Genomic DNA, 22,166 nt, shown 5'->3' with positions numbered 1-22,166 from the left:
AGCGGGAAATCAATCGGTGAACAAGTTTCCGTTCCCCTTGAAGGTCTTACGTGACTTTACAGCCTCTTCAAGCATCCGCGCCGTTCTGCATCGGTCTTTAAATGCAGTCAAGGTCTCTCAGAGCTCTGGAATAAAACAAGGACCATTCTCAAGCAAACTCGAACCTACGGTAGAATAGTTTTTTAGCTCGTCATTAACAAGCAGGGTCTCATCTTCTTACTGATCAACCTTTCAGCTTCTCGTCTGCAAGTACAAGAACTTTCGTCTCGTCTCCGTTCCGGCTCTCTTTCTCTCTCTCTCTTATTCTTTTCTTTGCCCTTTTTTCTACCCCTGGCATCGTTTCGGCGCCGTGGGCGTTGCGACGTCACTTTAAAACCAGCCTCGGTCGCTTTTAAAGATGCGAAAGTGATCTTCTCTCTGAAGTAGGTAGGTACTCGAATGACAATGAATTGCAATCATAAAAGTGTCTAGATATTATATATATATATATATATATATATATATATATATATATATACCATTATTTCGTTTCACTTGAAATTCCATTATTGTGTTGAATTGTGCACAGAGTAAGAGCAACTTTAGTACTGACGTTACATAACGAATTAAGCTTTAACCATAACACTTACCGTCTCGGCAAGTGCCCGCCCAAGATATCATGAGATTGCCAACAGCTTTGGTAAACTAACGAAGCCTGAAGTGCTTTTGGAATCATTTTCCACCTCTTTTAGGTCTGATGTGAAACCTCAGGTATTTGAAAAAGTTTAAGGCCGAAAAAGATCGGCTCATTGATAATTGATTCGTCGACAGTTTTGCCACCCGTGGAGGGTGAACACCGAAAGAAGGTGACTCGATGAATGAATTCCATTGGTCAAGTTATCGCACGTACATACGTATATATATAAGGTACTTATACGGATAGACGATAGAAAAAGTTTGGCTGATTGATCTTCACACAAATTTTCATACAACGTGTTAAAAACATTCAAGATCACCCCAATTCCGATGCTATGTCCCACGTACCTTCTTCCAACATGGGTAGGTATAGTAATAACGAAATACGCCTGATGGATTTGTTTTCAGCGATTGATGATCGATGGCAACCTTGAGGTCCGTCGATCGTTACTCATAACAATTATGCGCGATTATTTTTCGGTTTTAGGACAGGCTACACATGGCATACATAAACCATAATAAGTGGCATCGATCAGTCGTAACCATTCGCCTCTAACCGGATGCCACTCGACACTAATCGCTAAACTATTCGTCGATGGATGAGACTTACTGTTTCAAACTTATACATTGGATCATGTAGTCGACCATGAATGCGATGTAAAAAGTAACTCGTCTCCTGTAACGCAGGACTAAATGGCTTGTAAAGTTGATGGGTTTTTAACGGTGGTTCTTCGCATGGCACCTACCAAGTGCAGTTGTTGTGCCTCAATCCCGGGTTTGCAGTAAGCAACTTACTTACTTCCAACTCGGACATTGGCGCGCCGAGAGAGCTCTACAAGGTCGCTTATTGATCTATGACCACCGAAGATGGTTGGTTGGTTGGTTGCTTGGTGGGTGGGTGGGTATACCTACATCCACGTATGGCGTCTGTGACGTCGCCGCACATTTCCTACCCTGCATCCTGGTAAAGGTAGTAGCTTAAAATTGCATTCGCATAGAGATACGGCACCGCCTCTTGGTCGAGTGTTTTCGAAATTTTTAGGTCACCACACTTACGTGGATCAGAGAGATAAAGAGAGAGAGAGAAAGATTCACCTTCGGGTATTTTCCGAGGTCTGTGTTTGACACCTTTGGCTGTAGCTGCACATCCACTCTCCCACGGGAAATACGAGGAACGGTTCATTTCTCAATTCATAATTTTTTAGCGCACTGCAGTTTGCAAAGACAAAAAAGTGGATGCTGATTGATAGAATAACGATATTTTATAATACAAAATGTAAAATGCACGAAGCGTGGGACGTTGAGTTGCGACTGAAGAGACTGATCATTAGTCACTTCATGGGGCACGTAAAGCGAAAGGTATATATGTATGTATGTAGATATAAGGTGAGTTGGGTTCGGTGAGTGAAGAGTGAAACGTTGATAGAGTAGCTGAAATTCAAGGGTGAGAAACCCGTTTCAGGGGACTGTTTTACTTCGCTATTATACCCAAAGAGCTACGTTGAAGATCTTCTGTTCACATGTTTTTCTTTTGTGAGTAAAAATTTTCATCCTCAATCGATTTAGGACGTTAACCGTCAAAGATAAAATAAAATATATTACAATTAGTGAATTTTTAGGGGTGGATCTCTCTCTCTCTCTTTGATACTGTGACGCTGTCACTGGACGTATTGAATTTACGTAAAACTATGTAGGATAATTAGTCGGCATTCATTCCTCATTCGGATAATTATGGACCCTGTAGTCCTCCTCGTCAATCGCCGTTTGGATTCCCCATTGCACGCAGAAGCTGGTTGTTGGACGGGTGAGCAAACGAATTGCTAGACAAGGATCGCATTGAACAGATTGCCCATTCATGTCAAGTCCAGTACACCCCCGGTCTGGCACTCGTTCCTAATGCGACTAGCGAATCGCTGATTCTGCAGGCGTTCTTCATTGCAGCGAGGACTCGGCGAATAACGATTAATCGCAATCGAACGATCAAATCTGTTCGGAAATTCGGGGTGATTGCGGTTTTCGAACAGCGTTACGTTTCTTATCACGCGATTTTTACCCCCAATTTTTTGTAACGCTGTCACTTTTTTCATTCCGAATTTCGGGAAGATGGCTTCGTCGATTCGGATGAAAGTTGGGTGAACAATAAAGCAAGTATCGAGTGGAGATGATCCGTGAAAGTTTCCGAGTTTCTACCGAGTTTCGGTTATCGAATAGCGAATTTTTCAACCTTTCAAGAGTTACTTCGTGCATCTTAAGATACTAGGTTTTAGTGATAAATTTAGAGTTTCATTTAACGAACAGAAATGCGATCGTCCCGTCGTTCCCATTGCAATGAAATAGAGCTTTTTTGTTAATTCGACTAGTCTTTCAGCTTTTTACTTCAGGATAAGTTTCTTGGAGCAAAGTCTCGACACGATTGTGATATATAGATTTTCAATTAAGGTAGAAAGTCGGCGAGCGGACAGTTGTCTTTTCAAATCCTGTTAAATTTCTTCACCTTGCGTTATATTCGCTGCTCGAGAACAAACAGCCTTAATTAATTGAGTTTTCCGAGCTTCCTACCGTCTCGCCATTGAAGTTTTCCATTCATTTTGAGGTTGAAAAGTGTGAGATAGAAGAAGATTATATAGGAAAAAGGAAATGACTTGGAAAAACGGCGTACCTTTGAAAACAATGGACAGAATACAATAATGCCAGAAAAGTTCAAGACTGCTTCTCCATCTTTGAATACTCTTATATACCTAAATTTCTAAAATATATACTTCAAACATTTTCATACAGTTATGTTTCAGTTCGCCATCTTTGTCACGAAGAATCAGGAAATATTAGGATGAATGTTCACTCGATGCAAGTAGAAAAAGAAGATTACAAAACACTGAAAAGAAATTCGACCTGTACAGGTAAAATTTTCTTACAGCTACTTAATTGACAGGCACGTCAGTTGCACGATTTCTATAAGTCTTTAGAGTGGCGGAATAATTTGCGTTAGAATTTGTTTTGCTTGGTGAATTTTTCGCGTTAAGCTAGCTACGCAAAGCACGCTGGTGCGGTATTTTATTCGTATTATCGTAAGCGTAAAAAATATGGATGAGAACAAAAGGCATTTGCTGCTGCTGCTGATGCTGCTGCTGTACAGCAAGGACGCGACATCGTTGACGTGATCCTGCAGTAATCTGAAATTTTTATCTAGCGATTGATCGGCGCCGGTATAACGAACGAGTCATGCAGCAATTTATCACCCCATTAAGTCTTCCGGCGGTGGAGCGTATAAAGGATTTATCGTCACACCCCGTTGCTGCTGCAGCGTTGTTGCACTAGGGTGAACGGGCTTGCGTATAATGATGGAAAGATATATTCGTTGCAGTCTGTATGTGCTAAGAGCCGATCCACCAACTTTCGGACACCTTTTTACTTTGGGACTTACCGTTTTCGGTACCTTTGTCTTCGATTTTTCAGCGCTTCCTGTCGTTGGAAAAAAATATCATTCAACGTGTTTTTGCATAACGAAGTTTCATCTCTACGGACACATGTAAAATCTGTATTAAAGTATAGGATCTCACGAAAATACACGTGATTTATTCGTTATTTTCGGTCCCGCGTATGTGGGGGATCCGAAAATAAATTTCTTTCATTTTTTGTGTGAAAACGTTAACACTTTGAAGTGTACCCTGAAATTTTTAGAGTGGAATGATAATGGAAGCATAATTGAATTGGTCCAAATATTGCAGGGATACAGAGTATATTAAAAAATACTCGCAACCCCTGGAATATTTATACAATGAATTTTAACGATGATCCTATTTGATAAAAAAATAATGCATTTGTTCGTCCTTCGCGTACACAGGATTGATAATAATTATTGTGAAGAAATTTGTTTTTTGGTGGTTCCTAAGAATCTACCTTAAAATGGATTTCGTAGTCGGAAAGATCGGACGTTTTTGGAAAAAAACAAAAACCATTGGATGATATTTTTTAACAAAAGAACTTGCTGAAATTTTAATACAAAGGTTTAATTCAAAAATATGGTAAAATTTATCACCGTGTTTCTCGTAGATGGTAAGTATCGAAGGCTGAAAAACTGGAAAATATTCATGCCTTAGACTTATTGAATGACTTAATTGTTGTCAGAAATAAATTTGAGTCTAAAAAAGAAAGCAAAAAAAAAAAATTAAACTGATATAGTTTTGTTCCGGCAATCAGTGCATTAGGATAAATTTAGCGACTGACATGCTGTGCAATTTTTCAAGGATCAAATTGAGCACCTTGAACGATATTGCAAAATATGATATTCGATACTCTACGGTATAAAGGATACAAGTGAAGTCATACATTTCCGAAGGCCATGGAGTTTCCTGCTGCATCCTTGCAGCTGTTATACTGCAAGATGCAGGTTGTATTAGTCTACGTGTTTGCTAAAAATAAAACTCATCGGAGTTCACTCGTATAATTGCAAGGATTTTTTGCAATAGGTAGGTATCGGTCTATTCGAGCCGTGAGACCCTTTTTATTTGTCCAAGGGGTCTTATTATGTAGTATGCTAGACAAAATTAATTAGCCCCAAGGTTACAATTCCTACTTGTATTGCAGAGCCTTCTCGAGGGAGCGGAGAAAAGCCATTTTCCAATACATCCTGAACCGAACACCACGTTCTAGCTAACTGGTGTCCTTTTCCTTACTTTCTACGCGACCTGGAAACGGGAGGGAAAAAAATGATAAACAAATAAACACTAATGGCTGCAGTGCATCTTGGCTTGGAAGAAAATTTACCTATAACTCGGCTTTTTTTGCGCAAAACCTGATCATTTCCACTTCCAAGGCTTCTCCTTATCGTATAACGGATACTGTTTCATCGCGCACAATTTTCTCGCTATTCTGCCAATGGGAAAAAAGAAAAATAAACAAAACTGAAAAGAAGACGTACAACTCCGACTCTAATAAAATTCTAATTTTTCTTTTTCATTTTTCTCATTATCGCTATACTGCTTCCTCTTTCTTTCTTTCTCTCTCTCCCCCTCTCTCTCTTTCGACGCCGTCAACGTCACGTTTTTCATCTCCTTTTCTTCTCGGCTTTATACAACAACGTATAACGCGCAAGTCTCTTTTACTACGGTCTTTCACAGTTTTCGAAATCACTACGGATAACCACCCAAATCTCAAGCGATTAGTTCGAAGTTAGGGACGTGGAATGGCATTAAGGAACAACTTAAGCCCTCGTGTAGATGGATAGATATATATATAGATATATTTACATGGGGCGCAAGTGTAATAATCCTCAGTCTACAGATTACAGTTGACAATACTTACCGTTTGAATTTACGACTTGACGCCGATTATCATTACTATGATTATTATTATTGTTATTATCATTCCTTACTTAGAGCCGGTTAATCATCTCAAATCAGGATTACACAAGAACGATCTGAAAATGAATACAAATAATTGTGGAAAAAAAAAATACCAATAAACTTTTTTAACTAAATAGACAAATGTCGGTGAATCTGTTAAAATAGCGAGCATTTTCATTATTATTGTGCATCGGATATTAATTTGTGCATATTAGAGCCAAGAACAATATTTTTCGGTGGTGTTTGGTACTCTCCTAATTGTCTGCATTGTCTTCTCTGCACATTTCTACAGAACAGTATTGCGACTCGCCGTTGAGGAAAGTCGTTTTTGCAAAAAATCTACCGAGGCCATTGTGTCGTCTTATTGTTTCATTTCGAGCTGCAATATCTCAAAACGTCTGTTCGTCTCATGATTTGCAAATTTTGCAGACAATAATAATTGCGCTACGTCATTCGGCGGATTGAATTCTGGACCGTGGCTCACTACCGACAAAATTTTACGATCGCGAAAAAAATCTGTTTCATTGAATTTGTAGAAAATAGTCTTCTGCAAGAAATTATCTATGGTAGAATGAAATCCAACGAATCTACTGTATTTTCTACCAGTTTCAAACGATTCGAAACAGTTTATTATATAATTCTAGTATTTCATATTTTTGAATACTCGTATTACAATTATTAAAAAGTATCGATGATTGGTCGGCGCATTAAGAATAATCTGGAGCTTTCATCCCGAGAGGGGCTGATGATTCGGAGAAAATACGGCCGGTACATATTTTAATATGAGATCTATAATTCGGGCGTTATATTTTTACGAGGGAAGATATTCACGCGCAAAATGGGGCGAGGAGTGAACGAATGTGTAAAAAGAGATTAAAAAAATAACTGACCGACTCGCAGGGTAAAAAATGTATTCAGCTACTTTAGTCCTTTGTCGTGGACGTGCTGCTGGGAAGTTCACTCTGCATTTTCCAAGCACCCGCAGTCTCGCTATAAACTTCGGCCATAATTCCGTCTGAACGAGAAACTCGGCGAAACAAAAACCTCGGTTCTTGTTAGACACTCAGAAGGGTTGTATTCGAGCAGTGAATTATCGCTGATATAACTATAGTTGAAAAAAAATGTCTGAGCCGAAGAGAAATTTTTAATCCCAAAAATCGCGATTAAATACAATTTCTTTTTTCAATTTGCCAAAAAAATTTCCAAGCACATTAATTTCGAAAGAAAATTCACGCCGTTTAGGTCACGTGACTTTCACCCTATACTTATTTATAGGAAAATACCGTTTATTTTAACTTTGCATGATGCATGATTGATTTTTGACAAAATGTTTGATTATTTTCGATACCATATCCAAACACAAAAGATTCCTGATAGTCTTGGGAAATATATATATATTGCTGTATGGAATTTCACGCCGCGTTATTATACGATCCATAATAATGATAATAAATCCGCAGATCACACTTTGCGAATACATTGTCGACGGCTGCATATCCACCGATAATATTTACGGTGTGCATTATACATCCGGTACGTAAATACCTGCAACGAATATATTGTTCGCAGCGGAAAAATGCTTGCGCATTATACGTATTGTAGATATGAATAGGAAATCACTGCAGTTGGGGTAAAATTTTAGAGCCTCTTCGAATCGTCGTAATAAGCAAATCGCGTTATTCAATCAACGCCAATTCGAACGACTGGCAATTTCAATTGACGCGGATATTTTCACGATGGCATTGATCACAGGATCCGTATCACATAATGTTCATCCTAGATTGCTAATCGCGTATGACGTATCATCGCCGCTCCATGGGTGAAAATTGAGTAAAAATCTACCTGCGCCAGATTATTATAACAAGTATTACGTATCTGAGAACATGACCAGCATCAAGAATAATTCAATTAACTCTGCGCCATGATAGCGGCTCATTTTATTACTGACACGGACTCGACTGACTGACCTTTAGAACTGACCTACACTTCATTGCAGTCTTAACTCTGAAATATGTGCTCAGAATTATTTTCCTTGAACGCCTCTTTTTTTATAGACGCAGTTACGATTTTTTCAAACTTAACAAGTCCGTTTTGAGATTTTTTTAAAACGATCTTTAAAGTTCTGTGGGAAGTATTGATAATTTGGAAGTATTATATCTTCAGTTAAGTGGAATTAACTTTGACTTACGTTTGTTGAGACAGGTTGATGAATATTTCATGCACTAATTTAATCTGCAGTAAATTCTGTTTTTTTTTTTTTTATATATATATAGCATCGGGATTTATAACCTACTGACAATTCATCTCTCATACGAATTAGGTACATACATGAAATTTCTGTCCATTGTTTTCACCCGTTCACGCACATAATCTAAACAATCATAAGCCCCGTTCGCTAACTCGCTCTTCAGTTGGACAATAGGCATCCACACCTACGGCCGAATTAAACTTTTCGCAAAGTCAGTGGAGCGGAATTCTCGCAATGACACGGAGCTGGGCTAATTATGCTTTGTTTGAGGATCCATTTTCCTATTTTGATTTCAGGGCTTAGGGTAATAATGTAGAATGATCAGAAATTAGAAGCTGCACAGTATCGAATTTCCAAATATTCGCTAATATATTTTGAAGATTTTTCAACATATAGCAAGTCAAAATATTTATTCGAAATTCAAAATATCGGTAAACAAAATACGGTAACACAAGATACAAAATCGTCAGAATTCAACCGCATTATTATTCGTAATGTGGTATAATTTCGGCTTTATTCATTTGGAAATTCACTTATAAATAGACATTCCACGTCTTTAAAAATGAAATAGAGCTTATTTATATGTATTAAAGATATCTTTTTTTATTTATTTATTTTCTTTATCATCAGTCGATCGCTTTCGTCGATTTCCGTTTCTTCTTCCTTCTCGCCGTGTCTTCTTCGCTGCAGTATTCTGCGCGAAGAATGATCGAGACGCAGGTGACTCAACCCAACTTGCAACGACCCATGGAATCCGGCATAATCGGGTGAATTCATGAGGGGAAGAACTGACGGTGAGACGAGAACAACTCACCATTGGGATACAAAATCGTAGCACGGCCTGTTCCTGGTAAGTGGCAACAAACTGCGATAGTTCCCCTGGGATAGGGGGAAACCCTTTCACCGGGAGCCAATGACGACGCTACGACGACGATGTGAGTGGAAACTTTAAGGGTTGCAGTAGAAAAGGATACAAGAATGAACCGATCTGGTGTGGAAAGTGGGAAAAGGGGAAGAGAAGACGGAAGGAAGCGATAGTCGTTTGCTAAAAACAATCGATGCGTCGATTAATCAATTCCTATAAATAGTCGAACGAAGATTATTTCGTATTTTTTTTTTTAACGGTGGATATGAAACCAAAAATTCGTAAATTTTAGTGTGTAGTTTTAACAGCTGAAAATTTTTTGGATGATTTATATTATCGTTCAAAATGTATTTCAATTTTAGGTTAAAATATTCATTTATCTTTCACTAATTATATCACATAGGTATAATTAGTAAATAAGACAATAATAATACTTTATATTTTAATCAGATAAATTAATATTTTATTGCATCATTCATGGGAGTAAAAAAACAAAAACCGATTGCAAAGAAAAATAATCGAGTCGATCGGTTAATCGAGTTTCAAAAATAATCGATGATACTTGATTAATAGTGAAAATTTTTGTCACTTTTAGAAAGCGTCGCGTCGTCTGCAGCACTACTTTTGCCTGTCTGGCGGAATTAAAATTTTTTTTTTCTTTCCTCTCTACCTTCTTTTCACTGCTCCACTTTGACGAGAAATCTAGTTATATGGGACTTCTTTTCAAAGTTACCAGCAACTCATGTGTACCAGTAGCGATGATCGACAACCCTCCGTTATTTAATTTGCGTCATGATCGTAACGTTGGTATATATATATCGGTGAAAAGCATGCCGTAAAGCTTCGCCACGTGTGCTCTGGAGAATTTGTATTATATTATACATGTACAGGAATTACCATGCGAAGAAGTTTTTCGACTTTTTATTTATTTGAAAATAAAATCCCTATTCCCGTCGAATCTGTTTCTGGGTAAATACACCTACTTTGACATTTTCCGCCTGTAACTAGATTAGACGGCTCGATGCTCGCTATCGGTTTTTCACCCCCCTCCAAGCTTTTTCCCTGATATTAAACCGTTGCGAATACAACAGAATCGCTACGGGAAAAACAGTTCGCTAGACTCTTTTGGATTACGACAATACATTTTTCTTTTTTTTCAAAAAAGGTACCTTACAGTACAAGAATTTTATACATTTAAGTAGCATTTACTTATTAAAAAAAAAAACTCACGCACACACACACTTATCTCCGTTGTTTAGCTGAAGTTTTTAAAATAATTGCAAGTACGCATCGCTGTCTTTTGTGGATATAACCATGTAGATACTTTCGCAATCTCCAAAAATGTTAAGACAGCTTTTTTTACGTTAGACAGTAACTAGAGACCAAATTTCATAAAAATCAGTACTTCTTGTACCTTTTTTTTTTCAAAAGAGCGGATAAAAAACGACGTTCCATGGCCTTCGAAAACAAATAAGGTATCATATTATTCAAATCGAAATGAAGCCTGCAGTCCAATTGATAAAGCGTACTACATGATTATTTTGGAAAAACTCCCAGGATGAGACTCGATCGAAAATAATCCCTTCCGACACCTAATATAACGGCGAAAGAGTCGCAATATAATATAATGAGATACATCTTATCAGATTTGTGCAAAAAATCTTTACGTACTTCGGAAGAATTTTTAATTCAACGAAAGAAAAAGAAAAAGAGAAAAAAAAAATACATTTCGAATAATGTCATAATTCTAATTGAACAAATTAACTAAACTCCAGTGTCTATACGTATTTATACGCTTCGATAGAGTATCCGTGCAACGCGTCGTACTTTTCATCAATTGGTGATATCTGGCACATTGACTTTGGTAATAATTTATTCAAACAACGAGATAATTTTACACTTGACGAGTTTCAGATAGAGAATCACCGCTATTCCTGGATTCGAATTTAATCATCGCATGAATAATTCTGAGAGTGTGCTTCGTCGCTATATTAGAATCCTCGGGAGGTTTTATTCCCTGAGAAAACACCAGCTCGAGGTTCTAATTCTAAACGAGTTTACGGCTACGCCAAAGCCAGCCGGATGGAAAATACCGAGTAGAAGTCAGTCTTCCTTTGGATTCTTTGAATCAGCTCGAGGTGAAAGGTGTAATGAAATGATATCGTTCACAAATCGTAGGTATACTCGTGCAGATATATGATAATATTATGAGTATAAACAGAAGTATATACAAACAGCATTTCTTTCCACTGCTAATTGGCATTTTGTGGAATGGAAAATAAACAAATAATACATAAACAATATGATATCTTGAATGATAAATATATATTGTGATTAGCAAACGGTTGACTTCTGCAAACGCGAGATAAGCAGAATTTGTTCCTATTTCGCAAAATTTTGTTCTCTACCTTGTTCCATTTTTTTTTCTCTCTCTCTCTCTCTCTTATACTTCTTATTTTTGTTTCACATTATTCTTATTTCGCCCGCGACAACAAAATCGTCGTATTACAGCCCCTTTTCCATTTTCATTCTTTTATTCAACCGCCGACTTGAGACGTGAGATGTTTTTAAGCAGCTGTCTCATTCAAGGTTTCGTATAATCTTTATAAAATATGCGCATTATATATATATATATAAAATGTATATGTACACCCTATTCAATGCACGACGGAAACACTCTTTGGCAATCAAAATGTAAATCAAGCAATGCAATTTTAGCAAATGTAGGTTAAATTTTTTTTCACATAAAGGAAAATAAAAAAAGAAAAGAAACAAAAAATACACAAAGGAAAAATAAAGTTGACTTGAGGATTGAAATGTTTCTTTTATAATAATCTGAAAAAAGTTTGCGTGGGTGGTTATGCGAAACGTAAAAAATTTCCCAAAGTGAAGCCAAATGTCGATGACCGTGATTTTAAAAAATCTAGGAACATCGATGTTCGGATTCGAAGTACAGAGTTTCAAATTCGTCGACTCCGTTTCTCGATAATCCATAGAGATATAACGCGACATCAAACTCATCCGCGCCTCCGGTCCGATAAAAAGAAAATCCAATATCATAAAAACAGTAAGCTGAAAGTCCCTCCAGATGATAATAAAAATCTATAATAAAACGTGAGTGAAACGGGCGGCAGGATGAAGTCGAGTAGATAGTTTGTCTTATCGTGTGACGCAAATTTTTTACGGAATTGCAACTGGCAAAGGTATTAATGACTGGCTAGTAATTATTGAAGAAAAAATCTAGAAATCCGCACTTAAGGAACAGCTCTAAGTAGGTACGCAGCTGCTGCTGCTGTCATTGTCAGAAATTCATCCGAGCTACCTTTTGAATTTCAAGAGAGACTCACGTCAGGCTAAAGGAAAACTTGCACACCTTGAGAGAAGGTTCGATTAGAAATTCTGAGGTAACCGAAGGTTGGGCAGAACTTGGCCCTCTGCAAAGACTTGGGAATAACTTATTTTCCTTTCGCAGTACGTCAAGTTGGGATCCCTGCCTCTTGGGTAGACCGTGTAAACAGGTGGAGTATAACACCCGTGTTGCCGAAGCTGTTTGGCAAGTAATTTACCTCCAAATTTCACTAATTTTCCCTCCCATTTGCGAAACTTTCGGAAAATATGTACACGGACGTGTTTGATTTCCTTCCAAAATGAAAAATAACTTTACACAGTTTTCTTTTTTCAACTTTCCAACGAGTGACTTGAGTTGACTGAAATTTTGAAAATTAATACTTTTCTTAACTACGTATCGTCCAACGTTCAGCGAATGTCGAAACGTTGAGACGTTGATCATTGTAATCTGTCGCCAAGATGATCTCTAGCAACACGGAGAATCAGAAAGCGCTGCTAGTGTTACAAGGAACTGGTTGAATATTGATTAGGAGAGGAGCGGAATGAATGAGTGAAAATGCGAGCTATTGATGCCCCCCCCCCCCCCTCTTCGCCCCTGAAAAACTTGATCCTCGAAAGCTCTAAATTAATCTCGAATCCCTGATTGTTCTGCTGTAAACGGTTCGTCGTCTGTGCTTGTGCGGTGTTGGCGCTCGTTTTCCATTCCATTTTTCTCTCGTTTCATTATTTCGAGCGTGTATAATGTGTTGCCCGTTGAGGGAAAGAGAAATCATATATTTATATCGAGAGGCAAATCTTTGCCCGTGGGTTGGATTTAGGCTGGGATTTTATTGTTAGTCAACACCCAAGAGTGGAGAGAAAAAAATGAGTCGGGTTTAAAGATGAATGGGGCGCAATTTGTTTGAACCGTAAGTTAGGAAAAGAGAAAACAAAAAACGGTTGAAAAATCTATCTCAAGGGTTTTTTTTCTTTGTTGTTTTTTATTATTTTTTTTTTTTTACGCCAGTGATAGCGAACGAGAATTAAACAACATCCGTAAGATGTGATAAAAATGAATATGGACAAAATTCGAATAACATGTTAAGCTTATTTGAATAGTATCGTGTATCATGTCTCGGAACTCTGGTATTTTTTATTCGTTTTTTATGTTTTTAGGCTTATTTTGTTCAACATATACATATATAAAGATTTTCATACACGGCCTGAAAAAAAATTTCACCAACAGTTATTTCCAGAATGGATTGACATATATTTGTGCAAATGAGGCAAACACATATGTTCGGTGACAATTCCATTTGTTACGATAATGTTACAAACATTCCTCAATGCCTTCGTGCGGACACTTTGTATGAAGGATCTAGTCAGCGAAGAAAATGAGTCGAAAAACAGTATAATCGAATGAAAAACACGAGGTTTTTATGATTTTTAACGTTCCAATTACAAAACCTTTTCCCAAATTGTTGATTCCTTAGCCTGTGTCATCCGAATTTGCTTAGCTTCATTTCCATCACATGGTATGGGGATGTGGTTTCATCCGTGGTCAAATATAACAAACCGTACGGCGATTTTTTAAATTGTCTTGTATTCTCTTTCCTAATTTTCGATTCAGAAAGTGGATGCCGTTAATCCGTGAAAAGGTAGACTCGAATTGCACCCTGCAGTTTTGTCGGGACGTGATCCTGCAGCTTGAGTAACACCGAACGTGATCGTCTCCTCTTCTTATCTCGTTTCAAGGTATGTGTGATGCTGGCGACGTGGTGGCGTCGCCAATCCCAAGTCTGGCCCTGGTCCTGGAGGTGGATGCTGGGACAAGAAGATCAACCACGGAACAACTCGCGGCGAAGAACCTCGTGACCCATGTGGACCTACATGATGGCCGCTGCGAGCGCTGACCCCTTGGCAGCACACACGAGACGCCTCGCAGCCTCTCACAGACCCCATCGTGAACCCCCGAGTCAAACCTCCATCAGCAATCATGTGCCTCCCAGCGAATCCTGCAGCCAAACCACGCAGGTAAAATCAACCTTAAAAATGCTACGTTATTCCTACATTTGGAAGGTAGTTGGATTTTGCTTGTCCTTCAAAAGTCCTGCTAACTATCCTTGAATTTGTTATCGTGTCCTGGAAATATTCTATTTTCAATGTCCTTTTTGAGTAACCTGAAAGTGTGCTGGAAGCGTCCTTGAATTTGTTGCGGATTTTTTTATCGGATACCATGAATTGCCTACAGAACTTACCAAAAACGAATTAAGGAGGAAAAAATCTGCATTCTCGTTCATTCGTATCGTCAATTTCTGTACGTTCTCACGGCTGGAAAGGGAAATGTTAATCACAGTCAATCAAGTTAGCTGCAGCTGCATGGGAAATAAATTTCCATCCAAGGACAGAGCTGAGATACCTACCACCGTGCATGCACTATGGACTGATTAGATTCCGAGAACCTCGAGGAACGTGCATCTATTTATATTGTATATACATATCTATTTTCTCACAATAGAAAACTCGTTTCCGAGTCACGTGCCATCCCTCCTTTCTCCAGCTTTTATTTCCCGTCACCCATACCACCTGGAAGAGTAAACAGAGAATATCATGGCGTTTCACAAACGATGAGGGAAAAAGAAAAATAATATCATTCTTGTATCGAATTACATCGCGGATTTGAGAGGGCTGTTGAGGAAATTCGACGAACGTTATTGTTCCTTGGTGATTCGGTGCGCTGATAAGGCGACGAGATGATTATTTAAATATACCTGCTATCAAGTCAGGTTACGTTCAATATAATTATCGCTTTGTCAATTAACGCGGAGGTAGTATTGGATTATGTGCCCGTTAGATGTGTGTAACGACTCTCATCGACGTTGAAGCTGCTGGGCTTTCAGCTTGATTAAAACTTCCGAAGGGGATAAATTCTCTGCTCAATCCAAAGCCGTGTGCTTGCCTTAATATCTGCGCGCGTGTTGCTTTGTACGGAGTATTTCATGTTAAATCGCCTAATTTTTATGCACAATATTTTTAACTTTGCTAAAATTTTTATACAGGTGACAGCTCGAAATAAAAATTTCTTTAGGAAATCACTTTTGACCTATATAGACATTCAAATCTTGTCAAATATCCGACTATTTAAAAATTCACATTTTATACAACTTTCACTTGCTTTCCATAGAGTACGAAAATGTTTAAGAATTATTTTGAGATTTTGAATACATTAAACATTGATTTCTGTCAACCAAAATATCGTCAAATCAATAGATAATAAACGTCATTCCGTCATAAAATCCATCCCAAAATGATTCGCAAAAAAATAACTTTTCTCCAACTTGTCGGAAATTTAAAAATGTGACTTGACGCGGATTTGAAAATCTGTAACTCGAAAGCGGCAGAAATCGAAACAATTAAAAAAAGTACGTTCACGCTGATCTCGGAGATACAATTCCATCGTTTGAAAATGTTGAAAAAAAAAAAAAAACTGAATTTACCCAGCACCAAAATTGATCGATTTGGCATAGAATACCCCATACATACTTATACTGCAAATGTGTTGACTGTGAGAGTAGGGATCGTGCAGGGTAAAAAGTTTTGTCCGTGAAAAAATTTATACTAAAACTGCCGTGACGTGTGTCAAAGCTGGTTGAAATACTTTTGAGTGAAATATTGACCTCGTCTTGTGAATTTTCACCCTTTATCATCATTCCAGTTGGACATTCCCAGGCAAGATGGCGGGATCGCCCGACTTTCTGGCACGGAACGGTGCCCGGATACCGAATTATCGGAAGTCATTCGGATCTTTGATCCATCTCGCACCGATCAGGTAAGTCCAATGTTCCCAGTTTCGCTGTTTTTACTGTCAGTCGTTGAAAACGCACCTAAATTTTGATACACGGCCTGTCACTTACCAACTGACAATGACAAAAAAATTCCGAAACTTCAACAATTTCAGATAAATTTATCCGACATATTTTTACCTGTTGCATGTAATCATTTGTGTTTTCTGATTTCTTCATCGAGTGAAAAATCTTGATTCATAGATCTTTTTCTTTCTGTATTATAATTTCCTCGCAACGAGGGATTATATCGAAGAAAACTATCGGAATTGTCGAAAAATTTTCCGAAAAATATTTCCGCCAGTAAATTACTGATTATAAGACAGATAAACGAAAAAATTTAATAAAATAAGTTTCGCCTTCTGTCTTTTCCCTGTCTTGATACCGTTGTAAAGCCTCGTCTATATCGAAACGGAGTTCTCTTATATTTGCTGTAAAATTTGGAGGTAAGAAATTGTTTTCTTTTTTCTTTCTTTTTCTGTTTTTCACACTTTCCGCCGTGTTCGCGCGGTGAAAAACTGCGAAAATTGCGCTACTAAAAGCACGAGCCCCGTACGTGTTCGGTTAATAATTGGGCCGATGGGAAATGCCCTCTTGACCGATCGGCCGCTCGATCAATCAGTCCAGCCATCTAGAGCGATGGCCAAGACCAACGGAGCTTGGCGAAGAAGCGTTCAGGCGAAAGCGATAAGCCCCGTCTGAAACTCGGCGAGGCATTGAACGACGACATCGTCTCTTCTTCAAACGACGTCGCCTTTCTTTTGCTTTCATCATTTTTCCGCTCTCTTCCAGCCTCCGAATACGCGGAGATTATTACTCTGTACCTTGATGGGAACCGCGGGCTATCAACAAACACACCTCATCGTGTCTCTTTCAGGCGAATAGGGATCAGATTAACCCAAATTATAAGAATATTGGAGAAGAACTCCTGCTACGGGATTAGAATTTCTGTAAGATAGTAGAGAGAGACGGGGCGGCAGTGGGGGGGGGGGGGGGGGGGGGGAGAGTGAGAAGGGTCAGAATAGAAGAGAATAGAATATTATTTTTATTTGGATACATAACAATATTGCACAAACTTAGAAGTTAGGTAGAAAAGAATGAGTGGAATTAATAGAAGATGGTAGATAGATAGATAGATGGATAGGTAAGGATTATTATGCCCGTGGCAATGTTAAATATATAGAGAAGTTAAAATAAAAAGAGATGAAACTACATGTAGACGTATAAAGTTATAAAGAAAAATAGAATGACAGTAACGTGCAAGACGACGTCTACGTATGTCTAGAATAAAGTAAACCTAAAATATATGAAAAAAAAAAAACAAAAACAAATAACTAACAGAGAGAGAGAGAGAGAGAGAGAGAGAGAGAAATGTTCGACGAAATTTCCATATTTTCTCGTTGTTATGTATTTTCGTCGCGTAGCGCGTGGCTTCGTGGACGTATTTTTAACGAGGGTAATTTCCGCGATAAGACCACTGCGAAGGTTAAGGGTCACGGCTGAATGAGTGAGTGAATAGAACCGGGTTTAAGTTTTGGATGTTTAACCATGAGAAGGGAGCACCGATGTGCCGAATTTGAAAAGAAGTTCCTAAGTTAACTCTGCGGGATTGTTAATGCAGGCTATAAATTATATAATTGAATATTTGCATAAAATTTGGTTTTATTTGCATTATATATACATACATTATATTGTACATATATATAGGAAAAGTGAGAAATCGGATTATTGTTTGAAGATATATATTGCACGTGTCTTGTGCTGTATACCTACTGGTTTTTCGTGAACGTGCAAGTTCGTTTTTTTCTTTCCATCGTTTTCGACGAATCGACGATACATTATAACTAAGGATAGAAATTTCCTGGTGTATTCCAGGAGGTCGGTGCTATGGAGGATTCCTGCGACAGCATCCGGAATTCAGAGAAGCTGCATCGCCGCCTCCATCGTCTTACCAATCGTCTTCAGGTAATTGCGCACCGCATCCAATGGTTTTCCACCATTACCCACGAGTTTCCGTCCTGATTGATCGGTTCCTCTCAATTCGGGTTATTACCCTAAAATTAACCCCCGGCAACGGCAGCGGGTTGAGGGGTGTCGAATTTCATTCCCGATCATAAACCGCGATCATCGCAATTTCCGGGAGAGACCGACCAGCAGATGCCCTGCGCCTGCAGGGTTATAAATCGATTAAAACGAGGCGAAATTCCCCTCATCCATCCCGAAAAAAAAATACGGAAACCGGGTTTCGCCAAAAAAGGATCACCTACACATACAATTTCTGAAATATGAATTCAGAGCTCGTCAGAAAATTTACATGGTCAAATAAAGCTTTGTTTGATGGTAAATTTTGTATAAACTTAAATCCCGAACAAATTTATGTTTGAATGAAATCTGTCTGTTCCTAACTAAACTAAAAAAACAATGTAATAACGTAACAATATTTCGTCACCAACTGCACGTTGTATTTGAATCAAATAAAATTTCTCTAGAAACTTTCTTATTTAAATATCGAAGAGGTAATCGAAAGTCATATATCTTTTACCTCTTGAAACATTCGATTTTAATTTTACTTCAAAGAGAATTTTATTTCCTGTCGCAAAGGGAAGTAGGGTGGGGAGAGTTACGTGACGAGGTTGCGAAATTCGAAGAGAATAAGGTGGTGGTAATCAATTTGTTTTTTGGTTTACAGGGGATGTGGAAATGCCGGCCAAGGAAACGAAAAAAAGACCGGGAACCGGACGGTTTCCTAGCGAAGTTTCAGGGCAGCGGGGCCTCAGCATCCCCTGAACACAGCGCCACGTGCTGCTGGGGACATCGCCTCGCCATTGACCCAACCCTCCCGTTTCACTACAGAGTGAGTACCGGGCCATTATTTTCTTTAGCTCTTTGTCGCTTCCCATTACTTCCTATTCCCTCATCTCCGGCTTTTTTATCTCCCCAGCTTTCTGCTATCCCTCATTGACGACCTTCATTATTCTCACTCCCGTTATCATCGTTTGCCTGCACTTTTTATTCTCGTATACTTTTCCCATATTCTTTTGTAATTTTTTGGTATATCGTTTTAGTTTGGGGAAACACGAATGTCTCGATAACACGCGGAAAGTATCGTTGGAATTGAAGTATAACGAAAAATATATGCTCTCGTTTAACGTATTGCAATTTACTCGCCCACGTGCGTTACAAATTGTTTCTGTCACCGCCAACGGGCTGGACGAAATATTGGACGGACACTGTACGTCAGCCGATCAATGCCTATAGATCATTCGCACTCGACCCTTGTGAGAAGCGTGAGTCTTTATATATAATTCGACCAGAATTTCAGTCGAGGGGAGAAACGATAATGGCTAACATCGAAAATACGAGAACGAGGCGACGTAATATCATCACGGACAAAAAAGGGTGCGAAGATGGTTCGTTCATTCATTCATTGATTCGGGTGTTTGTTCTTCACATTTTCGGAACAGTTTTGACGGCGGGTAACGAATATCGCGGGAATGAGATGCAATTCCCTTAAATCATCCCCGGTCCGCTTATAAGACACTCCATACTACGTGTCTACGTTGCGATGACGTGGATGGAGATGATGATGAAATTCCTTGGAAAAGAGAGAATGTGTTTATTAATCCGTGAAGAATAGCTGCGAGTATATATATGGCGGTTCCAAAAGCGGCCGTTTTAATTATGGCCGCTTGAGTTTCGAAATTTCAAATACATCAAGCGCCGGGGATTAATTTTCCTTTGTTATACAACGCGCATTGAAATTAGTCTGTTCTCTTTGACGGTGCAGTTGAAATTTGTTGATTCATGGTTTTACTAGAATCTAGAAGAACTCAATATTGTACAAATAAAGCCAGCATTTTTTAATAAAAGCTGCACGTGTAATCCCGCGGCGAATTCGGAAATAATGAGCTTGCGAAACTCTCTTTTTCTCAAAGCTTTGATAAACCGTATCCGGGTTCAAAACGAAACCGTATGGCACGAGTGTAATCTACGGGTAATGATTAATCGCCCCCCCCCCCCCCCCCCCCGAGCTTATCTAAGAATTGAAAAAACAGATCATTCCAATTAACTGACTGATCTATACGTACGTATAAAAGAAAAAAATAATAAAAAATGCTGCATCAACGTCCTTTGTCTTTGTTCGGCTTTGACTTACCGCCGCTTATATATTTGACCTTTTTGTTCGAAATGACGATGATCATTTTGAGCGCATAATCTTCGACCTTGCGTAACACCGCTGAATCCTTTTTCTCTGGATCGATACAGCACGATTACCAAAATTCCCTCTCGGTCAGTTATCGCGGAGTTTATTTTGTCGCGGAGACTCGACAAGGGGATGAAACGTGACGTTATAATGAGGGGGCAAATGAATCGAAGAACCCTGAAATCAGAAGTCGATTCCCCGGCGTCGTCGACGTGCTCTATTTCCGCTGAACCTGCGTTTAGGAACCTCGTTGCTCGCGCCCACGCTTCTTCGAATTTCCACCCACGTATCTACGATAATCCATCGCCTTAATTCAAGTTCTGGAATCTTCTTCCTCCCAGTTGTATACATAAAATATTGTCCTTGTGCTCGATCCCTACCCTACATTTTCTCACGTAAGCTTAAGGTGTTTTAAACTATTTACATATCGAGACACCTTGATCCGGAAATCGTTGCTACTTCATCCTTGACATGAAATGATCATGCATGGTTGATAATAATGATGTGTTTGATTTTTGACGAAGGATGCTTCGAACGAAATTGTGTTACATATGTATATTAAATTATGTGACGTGTGGTACTGCGAATTAAATTGCGCAGAATTCTACCTCGTTTCTTATTTAATCTTTTGAGTTTTGTCGGATCAGATAAGATTTCATGAATCGATTTGCCTTCATTTTCCGACAAAGAAATTCACGCTCTCCAATTAGGTAAGAATCGAGATTCTTGACCGTTGATTCGTCCGCTGAGGTTTTCTTTACAAGCTTTGAACTTTTACCAATCAGTCGGAACGCCAAGTAATTTCAATTAACTTCTTGCAAAAATAAACCACGGGGTTTACATTGGCACGGATCGTATCCAGTTTCAATTTGACGATTCGTCAAAGTTGCATTGTTGTAATTGATTCAATGAAAATTGAGATACATGTTCTCCTGTAGGGGCTCGTAATAACTCTTATATACAATAACTTTTTGCCATTATACGGTGGTGTGTTTCTGGTAAATCTGGCGAAGCAAGAAAGGCGGCATGGCAATTGGAATACCCAAATGTTGGTTTAACGGTTGAACTTGATTTATTTACGAGGTAAGATAACGCAATTTAGTCCCCTCTCCAGACCAGAAGGGGTGCAAAGTCTATTCCTAACTTTGCGTAAATTTACTCTGAATATCGTAAGTAGATCTTATTAAGGACAAGAGTAATTGCGGCGGTGTAAAATATAGTCTATACCTTTAAGTTCTAGATACTGGAGTGAACTTTTCACCTTTTCAGTCTCGTCGCACGTCTGAACTTGCAAATCTCGAGATGAGTGAGAATTACCTCAAGTTTCCGGAAAACAGTCATACCTTGATTGCAAAAAATGTGTTACTTTTCCTCGCGGAAAACAACCGCAGTGGAAAATTTTAGCGAGGTTTCAAAATAATCTAGAAACCGACCATGAAGGATGATCTATGATAGATAACTCGGGTCGACTTTCTCCGCAGTGCTCTTGGAGTTTTTGCAACACTTTGTTGAACGGTTCCGGCATTCAGCGACGTGCACCTTTATAAATTGAAGCCCGAGTTTCAAAGCGTGGCTCGGCTACTTGGATCCGTTGATATTGAGCTCTCTAGATCTCCCAGCGGTAAACAAACTTCAATATCACCTTATTGCTGCTTTGGGCTAA

At 38.8% G+C, this 22,166-nt stretch overlaps 1 protein-coding gene across 2 annotated transcripts in view; it reads left to right on the top strand.

The window, feature by feature from the left end:
* Positions 1-952: 952 nt before the first annotated feature.
* LOC124405724 (cyclic nucleotide-gated cation channel subunit A) overlaps positions 953-22,166 on the top strand; it is a 39,724-nt gene continuing 18,510 nt past the window's right edge. The window contains exons 1-5 of one of the 2 annotated variants that reach the window (XM_046880876.1): positions 953-972; positions 14,213-14,491; positions 16,173-16,286; positions 18,175-18,264; positions 18,989-19,153. In XM_046880876.1, coding sequence (XP_046736832.1) covers positions 14,336-14,491; positions 16,173-16,286; positions 18,175-18,264; positions 18,989-19,153 — 525 coding nt within the window. In that variant the 5' untranslated portion in view covers positions 953-972; positions 14,213-14,335. The remainder of the gene's footprint in view (positions 973-14,212; positions 14,492-16,172; positions 16,287-18,174; positions 18,265-18,988; positions 19,154-22,166) is intronic. The other variant, XM_046880877.1, reaches the window with a different exon arrangement.

This window comes from Diprion similis, chromosome 4 (genome assembly GCF_021155765.1).
Source record: "Diprion similis isolate iyDipSimi1 chromosome 4, iyDipSimi1.1, whole genome shotgun sequence".
In the NCBI taxonomy this organism is placed as follows: Eukaryota; Metazoa; Arthropoda; class Insecta; order Hymenoptera; family Diprionidae; genus Diprion; species Diprion similis.
Note: the sequence above shows the minus strand (reverse complement) of the source record. Positions and strands in the feature narration are given on the sequence as shown.